This window comes from Aphelocoma coerulescens, chromosome 1 (genome assembly GCF_041296385.1).
Source record: "Aphelocoma coerulescens isolate FSJ_1873_10779 chromosome 1, UR_Acoe_1.0, whole genome shotgun sequence".
NCBI classification, from domain to species: Eukaryota; Metazoa; Chordata; class Aves; order Passeriformes; family Corvidae; genus Aphelocoma; species Aphelocoma coerulescens.
In genome coordinates, this window is record NC_091013.1 from 120,279,224 (window position 1) to 120,305,671 (window position 26,448).

The 26,448-nt window shown below is 44.9% G+C and overlaps 1 protein-coding gene across 4 annotated transcripts in view; it reads left to right on the top strand.

Moving 5' to 3' along the window:
• The first annotated feature begins 835 nt into the window (after nt 1-835).
• The window catches only part of EVA1C (eva-1 homolog C), a 37,000-nt gene continuing 11,387 nt past the window's right edge, over nt 836-26,448 (top strand). The window contains exons 1-4 of one of the 4 annotated variants that reach the window (XM_069027183.1): nt 836-1,257; nt 13,955-14,178; nt 17,499-17,622; nt 20,541-20,693. In XM_069027183.1, coding sequence (XP_068883284.1) covers nt 1,131-1,257; nt 13,955-14,178; nt 17,499-17,622; nt 20,541-20,693 — 628 coding nt within the window. In that variant the 5' untranslated portion in view covers nt 836-1,130. The remainder of the gene's footprint in view (nt 1,258-13,954; nt 14,179-17,498; nt 17,623-20,540; nt 20,694-26,448) is intronic. The other 3 variants (XM_069027169.1, XM_069027192.1, XM_069027178.1) reach the window with 3 other exon arrangements.

The following is a 26,448-nucleotide window of genomic DNA, read 5'->3' on the forward strand; positions in this document are numbered from 1 at the left end:
TGTTAGTTCTAAGCTCTCTTTCCTGGGGAGAGCTCTTATAGGAACTAGGAAATGAGTGTCCTGATATATTCCCTTGAGTCTCTCATATCATAAAAAAAGCACCAAATTATATTTGAAGGTAGTTTAGCAGGTTGCAATGACAATTTGTTTGAACTTCTCACTGGTTCACTTTTCCATATCACAAAAGATTTCAGGGAACAACTTGAACTCTCTCAAAGTTTAACTTCAAGATGTTTCCTCACTTTGCAGTGAAAACTTTAAGCCAAGCCTACACACTTCAAACTCAAGGCATGCTGAAGTAGAGTCGTAAAACTGCGGGGCTGCAGTAAGATGGTGTCACACACCATCAGAGTGAGGAAACAGAGAGAGTCCTTTTGCAACATGGAAGAGTCAGTGCTGCTTGCCCACTGAAATCCCTCATCCAGAGATCCTGCCCGGCCTAGCTCCCACCGGGGTTCCCTCAGAGACCCGTGAGCCGAGGTGTAAGAAGGGCAGGAACGGCACAAGGGTCTGGCAGGAGGGGCGACGACGTCTGCAGTAGGGAAAGCAGGGAAGTTGGGCTGCGGGGACAGGGAGTGATGGGGAGCACCTTGCACCTGTCTGGGGAAAAACACAAGCGGGGAAATGTGGCCACATGAGTCGCGGTGTGTGTGTTAAGTCCGTGACAGTCCTCCAACCATTGCCAAGCAAGAATGAGGGGGGAGACGGTGAAATCCAGCCTCTTGACCAGGAGGGAGGCGCGAACTGCCCGGAGAGGGGTGGGGAGAGCCGGGGAGGGCGGGCGAGGTGCAGCCGGGTCTGAGTCAGCCCGGCCGCACGATGTGCGCCGAGGGCAGTGCCCGCCACGGCGCCGCCGGGAGCCCGCGTCCCTTCCCGTCCCTTCCCCGCCGCCCCCGCGTCCCGAGTGCCCGCGCCGGCTGGACCCGCTCCCGCCGCGGCCGCTGGCAGGGCTGCTCCGCCCTCGCCCTCCTTCTCCCCCTTCTCCTCCTCCTCCTTCTTCTCCCGCGCGGGGCAAGGGCAGCCCCGAGGGCGCCCGGCGGCCCGGGGGGGCCGCACCGCCAGCCGGGAGCGGCTGCACCATGTGAAGCGGCGGGGCTGCCCCCCCGCCCCGAGCCGCCCTCTCCCGCACCATGAGGGACGGGGATGCGGGGCAGCTCTCACGCCGCGCACAGGTAGAGCCCGGGCGGCTCCTCCGCCTCCTGTCCTGCGTGGTCCTTGTGTGCGGAGCGGAGGTCGCGGCGCTCGCCGACTTCTCAGGTACGGGGCGGGCACCGAGTGACGGGCTCCGGGCTGCGGGCGGCTGCGGGGCTCCGAGGGGCCGGGCGGAGGCGGGCACGCCGCGGGCAGGGTCTGGCGGGGGCTGCCAGCTCCCCGCGATGCCCCGCGGGGACCCGCCACATCCAGGGCAGGGGCCGCGGGCTCCCGGCCGGAGCGCCGCACGGAGCCGCGCATTCCCCGGAGCGCTCCGTGTTCCGTATCCCCTCTGCGGGGCCGTGTCCCGGGCCTGCACCCCGGGGAGCGCAGGTCGGATGAGCCCTGAAGAAGGCAGGGAGGAGGAGAGGTTTAAGGCTTTCCAGAGGGGCCAGGTGGGAAGGGACACGAGGAGCTGAGCAGTCGCTGCGCGGTGAGAACGCTGTGCGTGGATCGGCCAGGGCCTGACCAAAAGTGCGTGGAAGTCCCTGGAAAGGTTCCCACTTTCTCCTGGAGACTTGGAGTCGGGCCCTGAGGGAGCGAACAAGTGCTGCACTTCCCTCTGCTAGGAGGGAAGCCTCGTAGCACCGGTATGAGGGGAGTCCCTTCGCAGCGAGCACAGGCACCAGCTGTCACCCAGAAATCACAGACGTGATCCTTGGGAGGGTGCTGCGTCAGCGCAAAGTGAAGTGACTGGAGGAACTGGGAAAATATCCTCGTTTCCATCAAGATGAGGAAGCAATCTCTGTTCTTTGTTTGTGAAAACTGCACTCTTGTACCTTTTCTAGTGCTCCAGGGCATCCCACTGCTGTTAGAAAGTTATTTAGAAGAGCTGCTTCTCTCCTTCCTATGTATCACAGTGAGCACAGCATATTCCTGGCAGTTGGAAGCTTAAGGAACTGCCTCTAGGGCAGAAAGCAAACCTTACCCGTATTGAACAGAGCAGAACTTCCCAAAAGCCAGTTGAGTGCACTGCAACAAAGTTAATATATAATTAATAGCCAAAATGTGTTGTTATGCATTTTAATGTAGTTCATGTTGATACAGTTCAAAATGCTGGTCATAGCTCTGTAGAAACTATTTTCCCAGCAACAGAAAAATACAGTTTGTAATTTTTAAAATTGTGTTTGGCTCCACAAGCCTGAAAATTTCTAAGCAAGCAGCCATGAAATGTAAAGACCAGAATTACGTACTTGGATAAGCTACATTTCTCATATTCAATTCCTTTCACATGTAAAAGGCTTTTAAATGCTTGCTGTCTCATTCTTTGGTGTGGTTTGTGGTTTTTTGGTTTTTTTTTTTTTGGTTTTTTTTTTTTTTTTTTTTTTTTTTTTTTGCTTAACTGCTGGTTTGGGATGTTAGTTTTGGAATCACATGGTGGTTCTCCACAATAACATAAAACAAATGTTGAAATTTTCCCTTTCAACTAGCCACTGAGTTAAAAATTATTCCCTTATCTAGGAAAGTTCCTCTCACAAAAGTCTGTTCATTTTTCAAATGATGTTATTTAGATAAGGTTATCCAAGATTAATTTCAGAAGTACAGCTGTCTTCAGTATTCATTGTGCACTGAGCTTTCCAAATAGGTAAAATGATCAGAGAAAAAAAGCTACCTCACCCCAGAGACCAATATTAAGCATGACATGCAGACATTTCAGTAAATAAGACATAGAAAAGAAAAGCAGATTCCAGAGTTCTTACCAGACTGGGAAGTTCCCAGGCCTGAACAAATTCTGCTCGCATTTTACTTTTAACATGGAGATCTAATCCAGAATAACAGAAGAGATCAAAATGTTACTGGAACCTTTAAAAAAAATGTATCCAGAGCATAGGGAGAAGTTTTTAGCTGCTTCAAAAGCAGGTACTGTGGACCAGGAGCAGCCAGAGGCGAGACGACACCCTGCAGTGCCATCCCCAGGCTGTTTAATACTGTGGAAGACCTACAAGCTCCTTAACAGCAGCTTCGAGATGAATTTGTAGAGTTGCTTGTTTCCCGTATTTGCTCCCTCCCTCGGCAGGAACAGCGACTCGATTTTCCTAAACTCTGCTGAATATTCGTGGCCACAAATCTGTCTCGTTTAAAGGGGCAGTGCCCTGCAGCTGCCAAGTGCAATCAGGCCTCTACCCCACAGCCCAAACTCTTTTCCTCTCTCCTCCTCTGCCCACCATTCTGACAGCTTTCCAGAGTTCCTTCCTAGACTGCTGCCAGGTTCCAACACCTGCCCATGTAATCTCTGTTGTTCCCTTAATGCAAGTGTTAAATCGTGCCAGCAGTTCCACCCTGCTCAGAGCCCATTTGTTCATCACCAGACCTCACTGTTGGCTTGTAACAACCCAAAGATGCACCCTCGTGGGATCTGTTTGATGTTTGGGAAAGGGGAGCTGGGAGCAGTGTATAGTGAAGGGTTATTATTACTCTATTTATAAGTTTGACTTGTATTTGTGGTCTATATCCTTTCTTCTGTCTAGAGCTGCAGGTTCTTGCTCTCATCTGTCCAGCTTTTAACTGTGAGAAAAAAATTTCTTGCTCTATTTCTTTTTTTTTTTAGAGAGGCATTTCTTCACTGTGCAATAAATTTTGTGGATTGGTATTTGCTAGGGAAGAAAAATGTTCTGAAATAAAGACACCACCAGCAGTTCAAAATTTAACTCTGTGAGAACAACTCAATCGTGTCTCTTATTGGAAGTAATGCTGACACGATAAAAATCTGCATAATCTATGTTTCTCTAGAAGTTTGGAGAAACAAACAAGGAATTTAAAGGTTGGACTTGATGATCTTGCAGGTCTTTTCCAACCTTAATGATTCTATGAATCTATACTTATTAGTTTCATTGGTTACTGAAAGCGGAGGTGTGCTCTGAGGTCTGCAGTCCTCTGTGTAAATAATTTTTCAAAGTGGAATCCAAGTATTCATGCCCAAATTTAAACTGCAAGCTGAAGGTTTGGAAGAAGAGAGATTTAATCCACAGTCCTTTCCTTACATCTTCATGAATATAAGAGTGATCCTACAACTAGAGAATTTTCTTCCCCTCATGCCCGTTCTTCAAAACACATCTTTTAACTAAAATATATCTTTATTTTCTCAGTGATCACTTGCAGCTTTCATGTTTTGGATCAGGTCCCGTTCCAGGGGGCTGCTGTGAATTTTGCTAGTTCTCCAGTCTCTGGGAACTAAAATCCTGAATACTCTGGGCTCCCAGGAGACTGTCAGAAGGGCCGTTTTTCAGGACATCAGGGCCTCATGACAGCCATTTCCTCACAACTCCTCTATGTTCAAGGACTGGTTCTCAAAACAGGTGAAATAAGAGCTGGCAAAATCAGCAAACTTCTTTACAGTATTTCACACTGTAGGTGTTCCGGTGCCATAGAAAGCCCAGCTGCTGAGGGAGAGCTGGCTTGGCTGGAGATGGTGGCATTTTGAGGGTACCTTTCCCACAGCAGGGATCACTGCTCCTCATCCCCTCTCATCCTCTTGCTCTCCATGCTGGCAGTGGGAAAAGGCCTCAGCTCTCCATCCTATCCCCACAGCTCCTCCCACCTCTTCCCTGTCTGTTGACAAAGTCAACTGACCCCTTCTCCATCTGGGAACAAACTCCTTCTCTCTGGCAACACTGAGGAACACCCATTCACCCTTTTTTTATGCCTCCTTCTTTTTCTGTTCTCCTTGCTGCTCTGAGCTCAGGCTTGACCGCACCTCCTTGGCTCACCCACCAGTCAGTCTTCCTTTCTTTACCTGAGTCCCAGCCAGGTTTTCTGGGCAGCTTCCAAGAAATGTGGCTATAACTGAAGACTAAAAATGAAGTAATTGTGATTGCATAACTGGGGTGAGGAATGACTTTCTGGATGTGAACAGAAAGCAGCCGCTGCTTAGGGAGAACCTTTTAATCTCTGTCCTCTGGTGTCAACTTTTCTGTCTTTTCTTCCAAAACAGTTCAGACAGAACTGTGCATCACCTTAACTCCATAGACTTGGTCTCCTGACCCAACCATAGAAACAAGTGGATCTAATGAAAAAGCAAACCAGTTCACCCAAGAAATATAATCTGCTCCTGTGACCTTTCTGCATTAAAAGTTTCCATTAAGTTCTGTGGCATTCACCCATCCCAGATTCCCCCAGGTAAACGGAAAGCAAACAAACGCTTTGAGCAAATGCTTTGTTTGTAGTAACGTGGCAGGATCAATCACTACCAACCACAATGATGCAGAGGTTTTTTTGTTGGCCTTGTGTTGGCGAGATAAAAGCCTATATAAATTTCCTTGAGTCATTTCTTTTGACTCACTGTGGCAATTGCAGCGTGTCCTTCAACCAGGATATTTAAAGAAGTGCTAGCAGGAGTGATGCAATAATGCATCTTCTCTATACTGCCTTGTAAAAGTCAAGTGAAAGTGTTCATTGCTTTATTTAAAGAAAAACATTTAATTTTAGAAATGTGTTTCATTTCAGTAATATGTGAGTTAAACCTCAAAGTCAGGTTCAAAGTTTCTCCGAGTGAAGAGGGCTCTGGTCTGGGATTTGTTCTGTGGAACAAAGAGGCATGTGTCAGAACTGAGATTTTAGCTTAGATCATGGTGCTGAGACCCAAGGTTTTGTTTCAGGCCTGTCCCTGCAGTTCTTTTTGCCTTTCTGAGGAAGTTTGACTTATGAAACCACATTTTAGATTTGCTAATATTTTTTGTTAAATCCTCTGATGAGATTTAGTTATCCTTGTTAGAGAAGCAAAAGCTTTGCTCCTGTCAAGTTCTTACAGATTTTGTGAGACCTTTACAGTTACAGTAAGCTAGGTCTTCATATCCTCAAGAAGGGATGCTGCCCCCAAAGCTCTCCCGAAATGAGTTAAGGGGTAGCGTGACGCTCTTGCCCCTACAGATGTTGGGGAATTCAGACACAAGACACAAAACTTGTCCCTGGGCTCCACCACTCAGAGACCACCATGTTTGAGTCTGTCAGATTCTCACAGCTTTGGGGCAGGAAGTTTGGGGCAGAACTCTCTCTGTCCTCTCTGGGCAGATTGCTGGCACCTGACACACCATATGCTATTTTTATTAAAAATAAATAGCAGGGATTAGCTCCCCCCTGCCTTCCTGTTCCATCTGCTGCTGCTATCCTTCCCAGTAAGGCAGAGCTTCCAGCCTAAACTTTATTAAAGAAAGGGGTTACAGACTTGTTCCAAATAAATACTCAGCTTTTGTTGGAAGTGTCCCCAGACAGAGAAGGCACTGTCTGATCAGTCACCACTTACCACAATTCTGTCATCTGCCAGCCATAATCTACAACTAAAATTGAAATATTTTGATATATTACCCAACACAGAGAAAATAGTGTCTTAAGGGAACCGAAGAGCAGAAGGAGGCGTGGTTGTGCCTTATTTGTCCAACATTGGTGAGTCATTTAATATGAATTTCTAGGCATTTCAAGAGTTTGCTTCAAAGGTCTATTGTGTGGCTTCTGGCAAAAAATTAAATACCAGTGAGGTTTGGCTCTTAATTTAGAATTAATTTTAAAACATCACTCACTATATAAGACCTAATTGAAAGCCTATGGTCACTGGAAGGATTCCCAAGGATTTCACTGGGCTTTGGATGAGGGTCTCAACCCACAAATATCTGTTTATTTTTCTTCATTGTATTTAATCTTGGATGGGAAGACAAGAATTATTCTTTCAGAATTTTTGCAGGTTTTTGACTTTTCATTTCTTCAGTCTAGAACTGAGTTGAAGACAAAGAAACGTTGTTGTAAAGAAAATCATCAAGCGCTGAGAGTGAAGTGGGGAGTGTATTTGTGCTTTTCTAGCTTGGACTTACTGTACTATAAACCATCATAGCACTGCAGATGTGAGCTGCCAGATTTCTGATTTTTACTGATTTTTTCTGATTTTTTCAGATTTTCTGATTGTTTTCTGAATGTCAAATATAAGTGGGCTTACCAAAAAAAAAAAAAAAAAAAAGCAGAGTTTGAGTCAAAGTTCTGTTTGCAAAACAAAACCTGTGTTTTGTTTTCTGAGCTGGCAATGAACAGCCCCGTGGCTCTCTTGGGGAACATGAACATGGAGGTTCATGTTCATAAATCTGAGTTTTCAGAGAAATATTTTCCTCTAGTCACCAGGGTTCTCCTACTTGCAGTCTTTGGGAACATTACAAGTGTTTTGTCTTAGGGCATAAAGAGTCTCTCATTCGGTCTCCAGAAACAGTTGCTGCCCACAGAGCCTTTCTCTTGTTACTTCTTGTTAATGGCACTAGAAGAGGCTACTCTGTCTCCAGTTAAACGGAGGATTTTTGGCAAGGGCAGAAAAGAGCCTTAAAGTCACCCGTAACCCATGCCTCTTGTCAGCTTCTTTAGATGGGATGGAGAAAATCTTCCTTTTCTACTGCAGTAGTTCCATATTAGGTCCTGGGACACATGTTCGCCCTTCTGACTTCATGGAACAGCTGAGAGAAGCATAACTGACTGTAGGGTGGTGTTTACTGCAGACCCAAGATTTCGGGGATCAAGAACAACTTGCCTCTTCCTGACACAAGAAGGAAATAAAAACAGAAAGCGAGTGAGAAAACAGTAGTGCATAGGGATCTCTCCAGTTTCCTCAGAAAGCCATTGGGATACAATAAACCAGGCATCACTCCTAGGAGACAACACAAGGGAATGTGGAAGCGTAGATCTGAAGGACAGAGAACGCCCGTGGGAGGATGTGAGGAACAGAGAACAGGCATGTGGTGTGTGAGTGCAGGATTCATGGGCTTTCCCACTCTGCAAAAATGTAACTCACTTAACTGCAAGTCTGAGCCGAGTAGCACAGGGAGGAAGAGGTTGTGTGCTTCCTGGAGAAACTGTAACCAAAAAGTTACAGGCCTGTTCTTTATTCATGACGGCTTGGCTTTGTTTTTCTAGGAAGAGTTCACGACTTGGCTTCCTGTGTGTGCTGCTGCTCTCTGAAGAAACCCTGCCTAAACTGGGTGTGAATGAGGTTTTGCGTTGAATTATCTGCTGGTTACCTGGCCTTCTCTCTGGCTTAGGTGGAACCAAACTCTTGCTTAATTTGACCCTCAGATTTAAGACACAGTGATAATTAGATTCAGTAAGACGGTTATGATTCATGTTACGATCCACGAGGGGAAAAAAATGAAGACAACCTCCTCAGGAAAGCATACATGTGGATAAAGCAGTTCATGAAAAACCTGACGATGTCTCAATCACTGCTTTGATTGCCATACTATCCCAAAAGCATCCTCACTACTAAATGAAGCATTTTCTTTCAGACTTAATCCTTTGTCTCTCAGTAAGGCCAGTGGTAACAAATTGCTGCATTGGCATCAGGCTGATGGCTCTCCAGGATAACCATCCTGTCTCTCCAGCTGCCAATTCACTTGCAGCATTAGCCATTGAGACTGAGTTGAAAGTGGCAGCTCAGGCTTCAATTTCCATGAAACTTGTAGGAACTTTATTTCTTCGAGCCCCGCGCCCTTCAGGTTTGAAACCGGCCATTAAGCTTAAAAGGTGTTGAATTGAATAAGGGAATGGCAGATGGACAGAGGTCAGGATCTCATAAGCTTCATCTCCTTTAGAAATGGGCAACTGACAGCTCTCAAGGACTGAAAAAAGAAGAAGAAAAGCAACAGCTTTGGGTGCTCTGAAACCAAAGTAGGCATTTGGAAATGGAATGGGGTTTTGTGGTCACTATCTTATTAGAGAAACTAGATTATCCCTAGTTTTTCCAAGTAAACAGCTATCCTCGCATAAAAAAAGATTTAGATAATACAAAAAATAGAGTGATTATATGAAAAACATTTTCCTTGCACAGAAAACCAACCTTTTATGCTATCTCTGCAGTACAAGTGAAAGGTTGAAGTCAGTAGGATGGTAGTCACTAGCAAAGAGAGCAAGGGTTGAGAGGAACAGTGGAAAAAAGCACACTGAAAAAAACAAGCCATGGAGGGAAATTAAATCAGATTGGTGACTATGCAAGAAAGCATATATTAAGGAGTTACAGATTTTAATGTGCATCTGCTGAGTAAAACTGTTGTGCTAATTTCTGAACAGCAAAAAGAATAAACAATGCTTCTGCCTAAGTGTATTTTTTACTGATCAAAGACATGGAGTGTGGCTAGAATGAGTCAAACAGGATATTTACAAGGCACTTAGATAAAAAAGAATAAAATGATGAAGCAAGTAACATAGTGTCATGAATTTTAGAAACAGTGTCTTTCCTGGGTAACATTTTGCCCTCCGCGATTACTAGTCCTAAAAACCAGCTGCCACAGGCAGAATTTGCAGACAGCCAAGGTGAAGAGGCAGATCCTAGTCCCTGTGGACAGAATAACTCTGGCATAGCATGATCTGTGGCATAGCTGCCTCTGGAGACCACCAGAGGGTATGGCAGATGGGATGGGGATTGAAACTCAGGAGTTAATTTCTCAATGCTTCCTTCACAAAACAACGGAGAAAATATTGCTGGAGAAGTACTGCAGCTGGATCCCCAACACCAATCAATATCAGAGTTGTGCTTCTAATGGTGTTTATAGTAGAGTTTATTAACAATTCTGTTATCACTGCATGAAATCTCTTCCTTCAAACTCACCAATCTGGCTTGTGTATTTTTAATGAGTGTTGGCACAATTCTTCACATCACTGTGGGAGCTGATGGAGATTTACCAGATGGACTAGCCTTTTGGGACTCCCACAACAATACGCGTGCTATTTGGATTTATTTTGATCTAAAATAGATTGGTATGTCTTTAAAGTGATCCAGCAAATTTCTATGCTAATTAAACTAAATTGAACAATGCACAGGAACTGATGTTACTAAATCTGTGTATGAAGGCCCAATTCTGAGGACCCTCATACCTTGTGGACTACGCAGCCTCAGCCTCTAAAAATACTGCATTGCAAAGCTGCTCTCTTACCCAAAAGACATTACCTGAGCCAATGCTGAGATTGCTTTTAGTGTGTGCTGGGCATTGGGCTCACAGCCTGAAATGCTCTTCTTCTTGATCCTTCCATCTGGGGACCTCGTGCCAGGGCAGACAAGCTGAACTGAACATATACAGAACTTTCCAAGTTCCCAGATTTTCAGAGGTTTTGAGTGAAAAAAAATTCTTTCTGTACCTTCAGGTCCACTGCTACCCTTATTGCTGCTATTCAAAGTGATTGTGCCAGGAGCAATTGGTTACATATGAGACGCTATAACCTCTTAAAGAATTCTTTTTCACACAAAGAAGTATCTGTTTATTCTCCTATGCCAGTTATTTTTGTCAGTAATTTTTTTGATTGTTTATCAGTCCTCCTTTTCAGTAAAAACTAAAGCTTAAAGCTTTGTTCAGCTGCTCAGCCTCAGTGTTTTGTGTGGTTCTCTGGTGCTATGGTTTTTTTAGCTGAAGTTCTTTGTCAACAGAGTGGATGCTGTGACTAATTTGGCTAATTCTGGAAGAAAGGATTATGCTTGGATTCTGCACTGGTGTTTTGAGTCTCAGTAAAAGATTACAATGAGTGAGTAGTCTGGGTTAGGCAGACAGTTGGGTGGGATGATACCTTCTGGCCTCCAAATCAATGGGATCTTTTTGTTCCTGTGTGCTTTAGGCTTAACTTCTGAGCCAGTCTCTAACGTCTCATACATGATTCCATATGCAGAGCACCCTATACATTGCTTATGAATGTGTGCCCTAGATAAATGGGAAAGTGCCTAGAGGGGCTTTCACACAGAGGTGTAGAGATGTTGTTGGGACATGGCAGTATTGCCAAGGTTTTCTAATTTAGACAATTCTCATGGTAGTTAACTTTTTTAGTATAGTTTCATATTGTTTTAAAGAGTGATATTTATTATTTCTGGAAAAAGAGAAACGTTACAGTCCTCCTCATTGCAGAATGACACTTGGAAAAGTGACTGCTGCAGCTGGACACCATCTCCCCCTCCATTACCCAACTCAAAAAACAATGAAAGAAAAACAACATTAGGTTTAAAACATTAAGTCATCTAAGGTTCTTATAGGGTCTGGTTATGATTCTCTTTGCTCAGGGTAAGAAACCCCGTTAACTCACAAGTCTTCTGATTGCCCAGCCCAAGTGCACACAGAACTGTGACCTCACTCCATCCATGCTGGCTGTGCTCCAGCCATCCCTCTGCCCTGCTCTTCAGGGAAAGGGAATCGCCTTGGCCATCAAGGAGCTTGTGAGGGCTTCCCTGACAGGCAGGGGACCAGGACTTGGAGGTCTGCTGTAGTCCAGGAACAGCCTCCAGCTCCCATGTTTAGACACTAAAAAATGTTTTCCCCAAATTCACAACTAACAGATACTGATGAAGTAAACACAAAAGGAAAAGACAGGAAGCTGCCCTAGGAAGAGTCCAACCCTCACAATGCCCTCACTCCTGATCATTATGGCTGTCATTACTTGTAGAGATCACACTGGATTTCCCCCCAACTTTACACTCTTGTTTGGCTGAACTTGCTCCATCTGGGAAAATGTGTTTCTGGACAGAAGTCAGTACACAACAGAGAGATACTCACGGTCTCAAGAAGGTGAAGCTTCTACCAGGGTGACTACAAGGTCAGACTGCTCAGGAAAGGAGGAGAAGCAGCAGCTGCTGAGAAAACTGCTGAGTGCAGGGCAGGCAGTGCCCCATTACGAGGAGAGGGCCAGCATGAGGACAGGAAAGAACCTGGAGTTTTTCAGAGAAGGATAAGAGGAAATTATGACTTTTGGAGTGGGAATTGTTCCTCAGCATGGGCTGTGAGCTGCAAAGGACTGACTGCTCCACGTGTGTCTGTGTGTGCAGTAATGAAAAATGCAGGTGTACGTGGTCTACCATGTGAGATGAGCAATTTAGATACTACGTCACCACTCCTGTTATCAGAGAACATTAGGTTTCAGCAATTTCCATTACTATTTTTATCCTTTATTGTGTGCAAATACACAAGGATTTTAGTAACAGCAGAGTCATGTTTAAGCTGCTTGGAAGGCTGGAGAGCAAGATGTCTTATTTTCACCAGTCCATTTAATGTCATTTTTACAAGTGAACCCTATTGCTCGTACAGAACCAGAGCAAGCTTTTTATAAAGACATTTTTTTAAAGGATTGAATAGTTGCAATTGTTGAAGAAAGGTGCTTAGATGCTGGATTAGGAATTTGCAGGATCAAAGTAGCAGTTAAGATGCCAGGGAACTCATCCAAATCGCAGCATAGCTGATATTCTTTAGGGAATACTGGACTGTTTTGTATACAGCACTCTTGGCCCCACGTAACTTAAAACCTGAAGAACTGAAATGATTAAAAACATTGGGTCCTATCTTTGAGGGTGTTGAGTGCCCACAACTCATGTAGGGCTGAATACTCTGACACTGTGGCCCTTTATGCCACAATGGTGATGGCAAGGCGTTCAGCAAATGCCACAGGAGGCCCCTCTGCAGCACTGGCCATAGCGAAGTCACTTGGGTGCAACTGGGCATCTGGCCCATTTTTCTGGCAGCACTCAGCATGTCTCAGGAGCAGGCTGAGAGGAGGGGCTCTGGCAGGGAACTTCAATTATTTGTGATCTCAATTACACAGAAAATGTAGGGGATGGATTTGGTAGTGGGTTTGGTTATTCTTTTTAACCTGTGAGAAGCTGTGGGGATTGCTGCTGGACTGGTCTCCTTGAGATCCAGACTGCAAATGCAAGGCATGAAACTTCTTCCATCCCAGCTCCAGTGCCAGTGCTCAGACTGAGGTCAGTGAGGTGGGGAACTCGCCTACAGCTCTGCTGTGCTGGAAGGTGCATCCGCCTGACTCCCGTCCTCCCCTGGGCTCTGGACCTAGGTAACAATGGAGCCGGCTTCTCCTTCCTCCAGACTTAATAACTGATAGGGAACCTGATTTTCGTTATCCAGATGCACAGCTGGAGCTGGAAAAGATGCCAGAGAACTGAAATATTTGACCCATCCCTGGAAGTGTTCAAGGCCAGACTGGATGGAGCTCTGAGCAACCTGTTCTAGTGGAAGGTGGCAGGCGGGTTGGAACTGGGTGATCTTTAAGGAACTCTCCAACCCAAACCATTCTATGATTCTATGATTTTCCTATCTTTTGCTTGGAGTACTAAAGTTTCTATTTAAAAACCTTTTTGAAAATTGCTTGTCTTTGGGGAAAGTTTATGAAAGGCAGAAGTGTGAAAATTAAATGGCACATTTTATTTAAAGGGTAAATTTTAATTAATTAAAAGGAGTGAACTCTTTCTCAGTATTTTCTTTGAGAAAATGAATTTTTGTTTTAATGATACAAAAAAGCGCCTGATTCAGCCACAATAAGAAAATGTTCCCACAAGAAAATGTGAGAGGTTTTTGTTCTCCTTTTTACTTAAGAGTTTGTGAAACACAACTGCCCACGAGCCCAAAAGTGCAGCACAACCTTTTAACAAGAGGTATAAGGAGTACCTTAGGCAGATGGAATACAAGAACCTGGCCCACAAAACCCAGTAATACCCTTCTGACTGCTGCAGACATGCCCTGGGATCGTGAGCAGCCATGACTGGCAAGGGCCTGAGCCCACGTATTGTCCGTACAACACATCCTGCTGCTGCTGGAGTGCTGGGAGGGCTCGGACTCCCTGCCACGAGACCTCGTGTTTTCCAGCCCGGAGTGCTAAGAGCATGTAAGGGGTGACCCATTCAGAGAACCGGGTGGCTGCGGGCCAGATGTATAACCTTGATTACAATGCCCTTTCCGGAAACTGATTGTGGTTTTCTTATTATCTAACGAGCTTGTAATTTCCTGTGCTAGTTGTAACAGAGCTGAATATTTTCTAGGTTACCTAACGAAGCTCCTGCAGAATCACACCGCCTATGCCTGCGATGGGCAGCACCTGAGCCTGCACTGCCCTCGGCACTCAACCATCAGTGTTCAGTCAGCATTTTATGGGCAGGACCCCCACATGTGCAGTACTTGGGAGCCTGAAACCAGGATGACAGAACCCAGGAACTGCGTGGCACCCACCTCTTTGCAGGTACCACACGTTGTAAAGGTTCTCAAGGTACAGAATGTTTTTGACAGTTTCCCTGCCGTTTCTGTGCAAGTATTCTCAACCTTGAATGAGATGACACTGTACCTATGGCAGTTTACCACCAAAAAAGCTACAGCTGGAAGGATTTGTCTGGACAGCAGAGTATTACCATAGGATTGTGAGAGCTTTGAAGATTGCCTTCCGTTGTGATGAGCCTTGCTTTGGAAACCCCATTTTTAAAGTTCCCTAAAATAGTCAGCTCCTTTCCATTCAAGGGCTGGTCATAACTGAGTTGACCAGTCTTAATCTATCACACAGGCTCTGCTTGACCCCAGGGGAGGACACAAGCATTGGACAGAGCTGGGTTACAAATCCAGTGAATAAGATGACATCCCTGGTTGGCACTGTTCCATGCCTGTCCTCCCTCACTGAAAAGGCACAGCAACAGCTAAACAGCAAATCCCAAGCATTTCTGCAGATGCCTGCATTTCTGTGACTACCTGATTTGTATCAGCAACACCCTACAGTTTGTTTGCTGGGCCTGCTTCAGTATAGCTTAAAATGATTTATACTTCATCAATTATTACTTTCTGCTGTAGAAACTATTGTAACAAGGTCTGACTTAAACTGCTGTCAAAGGCTTGTTTCATCATAGTGAAAAATACCCAGTGTTGTTCCAAATTCAGTAAATCATTGCAAAAATGAGCAGTCAGTGGAATCTGAATATGTTCTGTCGGCTAAACTGTTGTAAATGCTCTACAGAAGCTCTGATGAAGTTTGCAACATTTGTGTCTGTAGACTACACGTTCCTTCTTGGCATCAGGGAATGTCTGTTTCCACCCTTTCTGAGCTGAAGGGTATTATGAAGTGGTTTGGCAGTAATATCCTCTCTCCAGAAACAGTATTAGGGCAATTTTAGAAGTGTGGCTCATCCATGATGTACTGCAATTTTTGAGGACATTCCAGACATGACCTATGGGCCATGTGAAAGTACATCTCTCCACCAAAACCAGCAGGCCAGATGCGTCCTTGATGTTATATTACTGTCTGCAGCAAAGTGGCACCAATGATTATTTTGGGCTTGTGAGTGCCTTTGTGAGGCAGTTTTCCCCCCTGAATATAATAAACACAGCATGGGGTAACTCTTGTATGAACTACCATCATCATTCGGGCACTGTGGCTGGTCAAAGGCATGAAAGCATTTTGTCAGGGCCATCAGTGTGTGAGATACAAATGCTGTGCATCTCAGGAAGTTCCAGTTCTGTTAAGGAGAAGGGACACATCTTGTAAACTGATTTCTTAGAAAAGAGCACCAGTGACCTCATCCCTCCTCCCCTTCCCTTTGGAAGTGGATCTGCAGTCTGCACAGGCAGGCAAGATGATGCCCTGTAGCTAGGAGGAAGCATCATAGGCACGTATTACAGAGACCTCCTGTTAGAGGGACCACTGCAAAGCTGGATCTGGCTAGAGACAGTAACTGCCCGGTACTATTTTGAGTATCATTGTATGCTTTTGTGGCTGCGTGCTTTTGCACAGCAACGTGAGAGAAAATGGGACTGCTGTTTACATTAGGCAGGAGAAAACACAAACAGATGCTCAGGAGATGATTCAGCTCAGGTGCAAACAGAAGGTGACTCAGTAGGGGACAGCTATCTCCATTTACTTAAGATGTAATTGTTTCACTGGTCCCTTCCAGAACTATCCCAACTTAGGAGGAGTTATTTGTTTGACTTGCAACTCTGTAAAAGGAGAATTGACTGATAAAATTAAGTCTGCTGTACTTTCCTTCCCTTTTAAACCCTTCAGAGTGCATTTAATGCTCAAAAAGTGTTGGATGCATGTCCTTTTCCTCTGACAATGGGAGCTGTAGGATCACTGCAGTGTGCTGCCAATGTGTGTCATTGCTGCTTGGGAGGGAAGGTTTCCAGTGATGACAACAGAGATCCGGCCACTGCCAACTCTCTCAGCCTGGAAATAGGAATGCAGCTTGTGCCATTGCAGTGGTAAATTTGTGATTTGGTCTCTTGGTATGACTAAGACCTCTTCTGATGAGAAACAAAGCAAAAATTCCCACAGATTTTGAGGGACTACCTAAAACTATCAGAATAGTATATTAGTTACTCCTGTTAAGAGTGGAGTAACTGGAGAAAACACCCTCCTTGTTACAGCCTGCTGTGATTTTAAACATCATGAATCCTGTGCACAACCACACAGACTATCCAAAAACAATGACAGAAACGCCCTCTCTTAACTGAGTTTTGGAGGTGAACAAGAATTTCCTAAATACACTGCTGCATTTAAACTGGGTGTTTTTAGGTGCTTTGGCTTGTGACTGTGTTAAAAACTGGACACAGACTTGCCCTGGCAATGTCTTAATATTTTCTGCAGCTACAGTTCCAAGAGCACAGCTGGAGTGGGAGCACCAGTGTGAGCAGGAGGAGCACTCAGTCCTTTTGCCAGATGGGGAGAGAGACAAAGTGACACTTTGTGTATAGCACTGCTGGCCTGTTTGTTGTCCTCCTCTGTTCCCACTCCCAGGGAAGCCGTACAGTAAGAACAAGGATATATTGCTGGGCCAATAAATTTGGAGTAGATATGGCCTTAGAACAGCATAAAAAAACACCCCCACAAAACAAGACAAGGAGGCTGAGGATAGACTTGCATATCTGTGCTATCCAATCAAACCAGTTCTGAAATTTGCTCGTGGCAAGTCAAGCAAATATCTGGTCATGTGTGTAACTGCAAGCAAGAAGGAAGCATCCCTTAAGCAGGAGGTACTACACATGGCTTAAAGCTTGGGTTGTGCTTGTCATCAGTCAGAACTCTTTCAAGTGAAGATGATTACAGGGCATGTTAAGGTACATGTAAGTAGATCAAGAAGAAGTGGTTAAAAAGACACCTTTTAGAGTTGCCATGCTTCTCCTGGACATTGCACTCCCATAAATGTGCTCTGGAGTGTACGAGTGCCTCAAGCATGTCAGTGAGACAGCTGGGGGCTTAGTGTGTCCCCACTTGCTCTGGGCTCTGCACCATCGAGGCTTTGGTGGCACCCAGGGGAATTTGGCCAACCTCCCCAGGGGCAGAGGGAAAAGTGACAAACAACAGCAAGTTGGTAACATCCTAACTTGCCATGAGCATGGCTGTGATGAATGTGTTCCCATAAAGTTGGCCATGACTCCAATTCCAGTGGAGCTATGGCCTAGATCCAATGATACAGACGTTTCTTGCACATTTATAGCCAAAAAGTTGTGATTTCTCTCCTGTGTAGAACAAAATACAACTAAGTGTTTTCACTGCTGTATAGCTTCATACCTTGTTGTCAAGACTATCCTTTTTGCCCATTGTTCTAGAAAGTACTGGATGAATGCCAAAACCTGAGATCCTGCCAACTCCTTGTCAATAGTCGGGTTTTTGGGCCTGATCTGTGTCCAGGGACCACTAAATTCCTCCTTGTCTCCTTTAAATGCAAACCTAGTAAGTAATCTTTATCAGGCAAATGTGTTTTTCTGCATGTTTTGTTGCTTGTTTTGGTTAAAATGCCACTGCACAAGGCTTTGCATAAATCCATGTGAAGTTTTGGGGCTCTTGGATTGATAACAAATTGTTCTTTTCTACTTTACCTTAGCTCTCCATTGTGTTTGCAGCTTCAGGGTGCTGGCTGCCAATTTAATGACCAGCGTAGTTTGGCAGGGGCAGGTGTCAGACATCAGACTAGAAAGGATAAATGTTTTGGAAATTATTTTTAGTGAGATAGCAATGATGATGTCGTATTAGAAAGAGCTGAACAGCAAAACCAGATGCTTGGGGCTAAGGATCCAAATGATGAGGAAGGTATCCTAGGAAGCAATATGCAAAAATACTTAAGGAGCTGGGCCTAAAGCTTTCAAAGATTCAAAAATACCTCCTGCTTATGGAATAATGGCCAGAAGATACACGTGCTGACTTGGTTAGAGGCTTTTATTGTAGAATCACCTGTGCTCTGTGCAGGTATTCGATGCTGGTATATGAAGGAATAAATCTTACCTCAAAGAGAATCCACTTTGTAAACATGAGAAAATGGAAGAACGATTAAGACAATCCTCATGAGGTTTCCTTTATTGGTGGGTTTTAATCGTTCTCCTTGTTGCTGTGGTATATGAGAACAAGCTCCAGTAGCCTGGGGGCTCAGCTCGTCTGGCAGTGAATCCCCAGAGTGGCTGAAATGGGTCCCAAAGAAAACAGCTGAATGATGATTTACGGGTAAGTTCACCAGCCAACTCAGAAATACCAACCCACAAGCAAAGGAGACAGCACTAAGGGGGTTTTCTTTGATCAGAGCACTAAGATACACATCAGTGGTAGAACAGGAGTAGGTGGCAAGCAAACTGAAGGGCAATCTCACACTGGAAAGTGGAAGTCAGCAGAAAGATGGAGTAGGCAGATGTTACCTTTGGCAAAGCACTGACTCACAAACTCTCAGGGAGATACACAGGGCCAATCGTTAGGGGAAAAAAAGCCTGAAATTTAAAATTTTCATGATCTGTTTTATTATATCAATAGTTTAAGCCATTTTGCATATTGCAATTAGTCCATTATTAATAGTAGGTGGATTTGAATGTCATAGCAGTGTCTGTGTCATTAGAAATCTCTTTTTACTAATTAAAAGTGAATTTGGATCCTGTTTATTACTTTTGGAAGCTGCTTAATATTTTTTCCCATGGGAGATGAGCTTCTTTGAGTATATAGTATTTTCTGTGATTTGAATTTTTTAAAAGCTGGTCAAAAGTGCATTTAACAGCATATGCTGCCTTCAGGATTGAGAAATAGTCCAATTCCAGGGCAAATTACATGATTTCTTGTGACAGGAAATTTATATTTGTAGGTAAGATACCAATATTGTTAGTCTTGGCAGTGGAAAACATCCTTACTCAGGAAATCACTTCAGGATAACTTCAAATATATTTTGCAGTCTCCTTGCCTTCAAGTGGGCACTTAAGCAATTGCCTAAATCCCTTAGCTTTTCATCTATTTAGAATTATTGTTGCCGTACCCCTGCAGAGGTTTATCTTGGGCTCTTCTCCTTTTCTGATACCACTTGGGGTTATATGTACTTCCACAGCCCCTCCAGCACAGCCAGGCAGACTCAGAGCTCAGCTTTAGGCTGTCAGTCCTTGGGCAGAGACCCCAGGTTTTCGACCTATTTATTGGTGCACAGTACGGCAGGTGCTTCTGCAGAAGTCACAACCTGCAGCAGGTCAAGTATTTTTCAAAATCACAATTTTTTAGACTTAAGCTTGTAGCTGTTGATGAGCTCAAACGGAAGAAACAGGACTGTTACCAAGAACATTAACCCGTTGTTTTATCTGTTCTGTTTTGGATGAAACAATAATGTTGAGAAGATAGGTTTTTCTCTCTCCAGTTCCCCAAGAACCAGCATCCACCCTCCACTCAGAGGGACATCACTCGCTAACAATAAGGTCTCCCTTTTCTTCTGCTCAGCTCAGGAATCTCCTTTTCCTGTTTCCACATTTTTGAGGACAAAAAAATCGGAGGAGAATAAACTCTTCTCCCTGGCTTTATCTGCCGTAAAAAGGTTTGGCAACACAGCTCAACCAGAAAGACTCAAGAAGGTAAAATGTCACGGACAGAGCGGCTGCTTAGGCCAGGAACAGCCTTGTTGGCCAGGCAGCAGATTTAAAGGGTTTCCCTAGGAGTGATAAGCCATGAAGATGACCTCAGTGCCTTCCCCATCTCTGCTGAGGGTGCTGCCAGGGTGCCTGTGCCAGCTGAGCAAGGGAGGGGGGGATTTTTCTCAGGGTCCTAATTCACATCACTTCGCCAGCCAAACTTTCAGATGAGCCCCTGCTTGAAGGTGCCGCCCAGAGAAACCAACTGACCTTGGTGGAGCTGTGCAAATAGAGCTGAGAGCACTGTCTGCCTTGGGATGGGAACCCCATCCTGGCCTTTGTCCTCCCACTGTCTGTCCCTCTTGCCCAGTGCTGTCACTGAGCAGTGCCAGCCCTGCCCGTGATTGATGAGTGTGCAGAGGCAGCTGAGACACGCGTAGAATGCAACAGTGTCCTGAGGAGAGACAAAAGGGAAAGATGAAGCTTCTCTTACTGAGCAGGAAAGCAAGCCAGGAAACCAAGGAGGCTATTCCACTGGGAGAGGAGATTGGCAAAAGTTAGGGTTTTTTATTCTGTTCAACAAGCAGCCACAGGCTCTAGTCACTTGGGAGCAACTCATTTGGGGAAGCACTCTGCTCTTGACTCTGTGTCTGGCTGTACAGGTGCCACATGTCACTTACAACAGCATTTGCAGGAAAGCTGGTTTCTGTCCTGCTGCTATTTGCTATTAACAGTGCAGCTAAATAAATTGCCTCATGCTATTATTGCTGTTTGCTTCTACTTTAGCTGAATACAAAACCAAATCAGCATGTGAAAACCAGGAACTGAAGCTCCACTGTCAGGAATCCAAGTTCCTTATCATCTACTCAGCCACCTACGGCAGATGGGCACATGAGGAGAGCGTCTGCTCAACAAAGGCGGAGCACACACCCCCCTTTGGTACGTTTGGGCATCGTTGAGGGACCTTCTCCAGGCAGGAGCACAAGGAAGAGGGGACACAGGTGGGGAGAAACTTCAGATGCAAGAGCAATGGTGTTTTGAAAGCATCGGTGGTTGAAATGTGAGAGAGATTATTTCTGAAACTCAAACAAACTGCCCAGTAAGAGGGAGGAACATAGAGTAATAAATGAAGCAAAGTAATAAACTTTCATACAGCTAATCAGTCCGTAGTATGATTAGCATCAAAAACTAGTTCTCTTGTCTGTCTTGAATTTAGGTGACACATACTAAATATCCACTGTTTGCCTCTGCTTCCTCCAGCTTCTGACAATGACCAGGTGACACAAGTGTCATGATACTGTGTCTTACTGCTCCTTCTTCTCTGATACCTGTTTTTGCCAGATATTCCCTGCCTTAGCTGCAGACTGTAAGGAGAGGGTCCATGAGGCAGGGCTGTTGCTTTAGATGCTGTTGTATGGCTAGACTCCAAGGCTGTGGTGGCACATCAGAAAGTTAAACATACTTGGGACTTCTCTCTGGCACCAAGTCAGGAATGTCCTACATACATAGTACTACACTGAATAATATGTTCAGTGGTGACACTGAAGGCATGATGGTAACTTGTCATGCCATGGAGAAGGCCAGCATGAGATGAGTACTACAAAGGGAAGGGCTTGCATGACTGATGACAGCCCTGTGCAAAGGCTTAACGTTGCTCCTAAGAAACATGCTTTAAGTGTCATCTATGAGAAGCATCTCTCAAAACATCAAGAAGAGATCAATAATTAATCTTAAGAGCCCTTTTTCTGCAAGCCAATGTTTCTATTTAGTTACATAGATACTATTAAAAATTTATTGGCTGAAAATTGCAATCTGTTCTTAGACAAGAATCTATTTAATATTGCCGTGTCTGTGTTTCACATCGGCTCTCTCGGGCCTTCACATAGACTTAGCTGTGCCCGTCTGTTCTGCAGAGGAAACATTTTAGCAGGTCTCTGGCAGGCCCCCACACCCCTTACAATGGTGGCATTAACGGGTGACACAAGTCAGGGCACAGATGTCTCAGCTGATCGAGAGAGGCTGCCACCGCACTCGTACCTTGCACTTCACTGACCTCTCAAAATTACTCCCTTGCCTCTGATGTCAGCACTCACAGTTCACAGATCAGAATTCTGCAAACCTTTCCTACTGGATAAAGTCTCCCACGATAAAGAGAAAGAATTTGCAAATGCAACAAGCTCTGCTGTGGCCCCTGTTTACAAGCACCTATGCAGCAACACCCTGGCTGACACTGGTTTTGTGCTCTATAAAGCAGCCTAAGACACCAGTGATAGGAGAGAGCATAAAACCTGAGACAAATACAAATCAGATCTACAGAAGGTAGATCCTTGTATAGATTTCCTACTACTTAATGGATGTGCTTGGCCTCTTCCTGTGTGGTACCAGTGACCTTCTGCAGGCAGTAGAATTTCCAAAAGCCCGTGTAGCATGGGAGTTCACACTCAGTTATCACAAAAGACTTGGCACTTAGGAGCCAGATCCAATTGACTCCAGATCTATCTGTCTCGAGCCTGAATCTTATTTATGTGGTTATTTAAGCACCTACAGATATGAGTGCACGATTAGATTTCTGCAGTGACTGTGTACCTTTCTCTCCGGGAAAACAATGGTAATTTGAATGTAATGACTTAAGACAGCTCTTCCTTCTCAAATCAGAGTCTGTGTACCTATTTATGTTTATACCAAAAGCTAAATTGGCTCCAAAACACATCCATTGCTGTTTCTGCTCGCATGGGTGCAACTCAGCCTAAAGGCAGCGCTCAAGCCTTTCCAGTTCTTTCACTGCCTCACAGAGAAACTGTGAGGTGATTTTTTTAGCGCTTCGCAGAAGAGAAGTCATCTGAAGGTCCTAATGACAGGCATAGAAAGTCTCTGGTGAGCTCAAAAGCTTTGCATCTTTCCATACTTGATATGGTCCTGTCAGGTGTACTGGGTATTGAATTGGATGCACCTCGAGATCTTGGCTACCTGCTGATATGTGTGATAGCAATGACAAACAGCAGCTTTGGGTTGGGACAGATGTGTTCTCAAGCACTGCTTTTCTGTGAACCACCTGTCAAATCAGCTAACAGATTTTCAGAGCTTTGCTTCAAAGGGAACCCAGGAAAACATGACAATTCTTTGGCAAAAAGCTCTTCTCCATATAGGAAATAAAGTATATAAATCCATCTCTGCTATGGGAGATATCTGTGTGGCCTTGAGCACTTGTAGGATCCTGACCCTCACCTCCACATCTAGCATGAGTACCTACTCATGCAACTGGTTTTCTGAGCCAGTTTAATAGTAAAAATCAGCTTCTGAAGCTGTCCAAATGCCTAGCACTGTTAAGACTGCACAGAACTTCCAGCAAGCAACCTCTCTGCTTTACTAAGACTATCAAAAACTTCACAAGAAAATTCTGGGTGTGGTTTTGTAGCAGATGGTTCTGCCTAGAGGAATCCACTGTGCCAAGCACCAAAGCAGGAAACTATAGCAGTTTGTTCCTGTGCGACTTGTTGCCTTTTCTGACCCATTATCTCTTTTCATATTTGTACTAACATGTGCATGAGGAAATAGAAAATTTATTGGCCAGAAGTTGTTAAAGAATTGTGCCAAAACAGGTTACCATAGAGAGCACCAGGAAGATTCAGGTCAACAAATACCTCTCAAATAATAAATTACTCTTGTTAATACATGAAAATACTTGAAAGAGATCTTGGTAGTGGGTTGTCCCTAGGTTCAACTTGCAAGCTAGAACACTGCAATATCCTTCCCAGAAATTCCTCTGGATGCACATTGCCTGGTCAGCTGTGCATTTCCTCAAGCACCAGGGACCAACACAGCCCTGAATTACACCCCTGCCATGGTTCTCATTGCTGGAAGGTGGGGTTCCTTACAGTGCAGCCCTTTTATCTGGCCCCACTTTTGGAGGGTTGAGAGGGGAGGTGGAGAATTCACCAACTCTCATCACAGCTTGCACTGTGCCAGCCATGACATACCCTGGGGTTAGGCTTTGTTGTAGTCTCCTCTTCCCAGTGGAATTCAGCTAAGAGGAAAGGGTGAGCAAGTCAAGGAAGAGGGATTTTCAACATCCTGTAGCTTCCTTCCAGTCCAACTAGGTGTCATGATTTTTTAATGTAACAGGATTCTATGATGCTGTGATTCTTTTTTGTTTGTTTGTTTGGATATTGCAGCCAATTCAAAGGGCCTTACATCTCTTATTCACTGACCGAAAAGCTTTTGGTTTCTGTCTCTTACTAAGAGATGTACTCTCTGCCTGGTGTGAGCCAGTCCTTTGGGAATGTCTCTTGAGATCAGAAGTAACAGCAGCGATGGCACAAGCAGCTGTAGGCAGATCTGGAAATGTTTCCTCACAGCCTTGGCACTTTGGGCGTGGGAGACAGGAGTCAAATCAATTTTGTGGATGCAAAAGTAAGGATAAAATAGTTCCGTTTTCCTTCTACCACAAAACCCCTTAAGTCAGCTCTCTCCGTGTGCAGACACCAGATATGAAAAGGTCCTTGCCTGTGTAAGCCTGAGAAAATGGAGAAGCTTAGTAGGTGCTTTGGGCCTCAAGAGGTGCCAGTAGGAGCCATTGCACCCCTTGGCCCCAGCAAACTCCCTTAAAAGGAGAGGTTTTCAGAGCAGTGGCAGGATGAGGAGCAACTGAAGGGAAAAAAAGACCAGCCACCACTTTTAGAGTCCAAGTAACTTTCTTCTGAGATGAACAGGGAAGATCAGATTTGTCTGGTGGAAGTTGCTTGGAGCACTCTGAGACACACATCACTTCATCCAGTAATGTTTTCTTTACCAGCAGATCAGGAGTTTCTTGGGTCTATTTTTTCATGGCTCAAATTTGTGAAAGGTTTGGAAAAGTACACTTGGCCCCCAAGTCTAAAAGGAGCCAAGGAACTCCTGCATGTGCACATGCAGGAGCAGGGATTCTGGTTCCTGCTGCCAGGAAGTGGAGAGCCCCACTTGTCTCTTGCCCTTGGTGTTTGGTGCGATGGATCCCCCACTCTGCACATGCATGTGCAAGGAGGAAAGAGAGACCAAGTTTGGTGGTTTTTTTTGTACAAAAGTGCTGCTGATCACATTGTGTGTTTCTGCTGGAATCAGCAGTTCAAGTGGCCCTTTTCTGATGCATAGGCAGGACCTTGCGTGCCATGCTCTTGCATAAATTACCATATTATTTCAGCAACTTTCTTTAGGATCCTGCAGCCTTAGCTTGCTCCGAACTCCATAGCTTCCCCCTGTCAGTTCTTGTCCCCACAGCTGATATTTGGGCTCCACAAAGCACAAGGCATCCTGATTTGAAGGTGTGAAATCTTTGCTTTCAGTTTAAAACCAAAGCATTTCTTTGCTTTGATTTTAAAAGCGAGCTCCTTATTCTTCTGTGGGTGAACACAGCCCAGGACACATAAAGCGGCATAAGGAGCAGTTGGGGATGAAAGCAGCTGGAAACGTTTGGAGAGGGTGGGACAGGATGCTGTCCCTGGAGCCTGGCACAAGATGCTCCATCACCTGCAGGTCTTGTGTGGCAGGGTGGAAAGAAAGGGAGGGAAAGCTCCTCCTGTCTGAATTGAGAGAAGTTTTAGAAACCAGAAGACAAATTACTTCTCATTAAAGCCTGCATGATTTATGGCATGTCATTTGCATGCCAAAACTTTCCCAAACAAAGCTAATTAGGGAGCTGAAAGAGCCTTTCCTGCAGAAACAAGGCTTTGTACTCCAACTGTTAAATAGCTGCAGTCAGATTGGATAGTTTATTACTGCATTAAGAACGTCGTCTTGACACCCGTGTCCCTGTGCCATCCATAGCAGTGTCTGGTACAAAAGATCCACCGACAGTCTTGGTGTGGAACAACCAACTTCGGGAGAAAGGCATGGAGAATGGAGTGTTTTCCCAGCCACACATTGCTGCCTTGTCCGCCACCGCTGGATGCCACCAGCCTTTCAGCACTCTGGGAACGTGCCTTTCCAGAAGCAGGTTATTGAAAATGTACAGTACCAGTCTAACAAGCCCCAGGGATATCTGTGCAGATCGAACAGCACTTAGCCAGAAAGAAGCCACATTGCATATTTATGTTCATCTCCCAATTAATGGTTTCTCTGGGGCCATTCCATGGAATTCCTTTACTCCAAACACAGCACTGACCTCTCCTCATTCAGTCACTGGAATAAGGTGTTTCACCAGGAGGAGGGTGAAGGAGAAGTTATTCAAGTTATTCCCATCATAGCTGCTGGGAGAACTACTGGGAAGGTAGCAAGGATGCATATAAACCAGACAGGATTTTGGATTGAACCACTAAAACCCAAAATCTTTTTAGAAGGCAGGAAGTTTTAAATAGGTTTTTTTAATGTTTTAAGTCTTTCCCGGTAACGTCTGTCCTGTCCTGCAGAAGAAACCAGCTACAGTTTGCATTCACTCACCTGTGACACCAGGCAAGCCTTGGAAGGTTCTCCAAAAACTGGCCTGCCAAGAACCTGCAGGCATATGACTGGTACAGGAGCCAAATCCAACATGGATAGAGATGATAAGAAGCTATTAAGTCCCACAGAAACATGAGCAAATGCCTACCAAAGCTGAAATGAAACACACACTTGCCATATCACTGAATATGTAGAAAACCATCAGCACAGCATCTTCCTGTTTTCATAAGGCATGAGCCTTATAAAAGAAAATTCTGTAGAAAACATAATTCAGTTTGCTGCT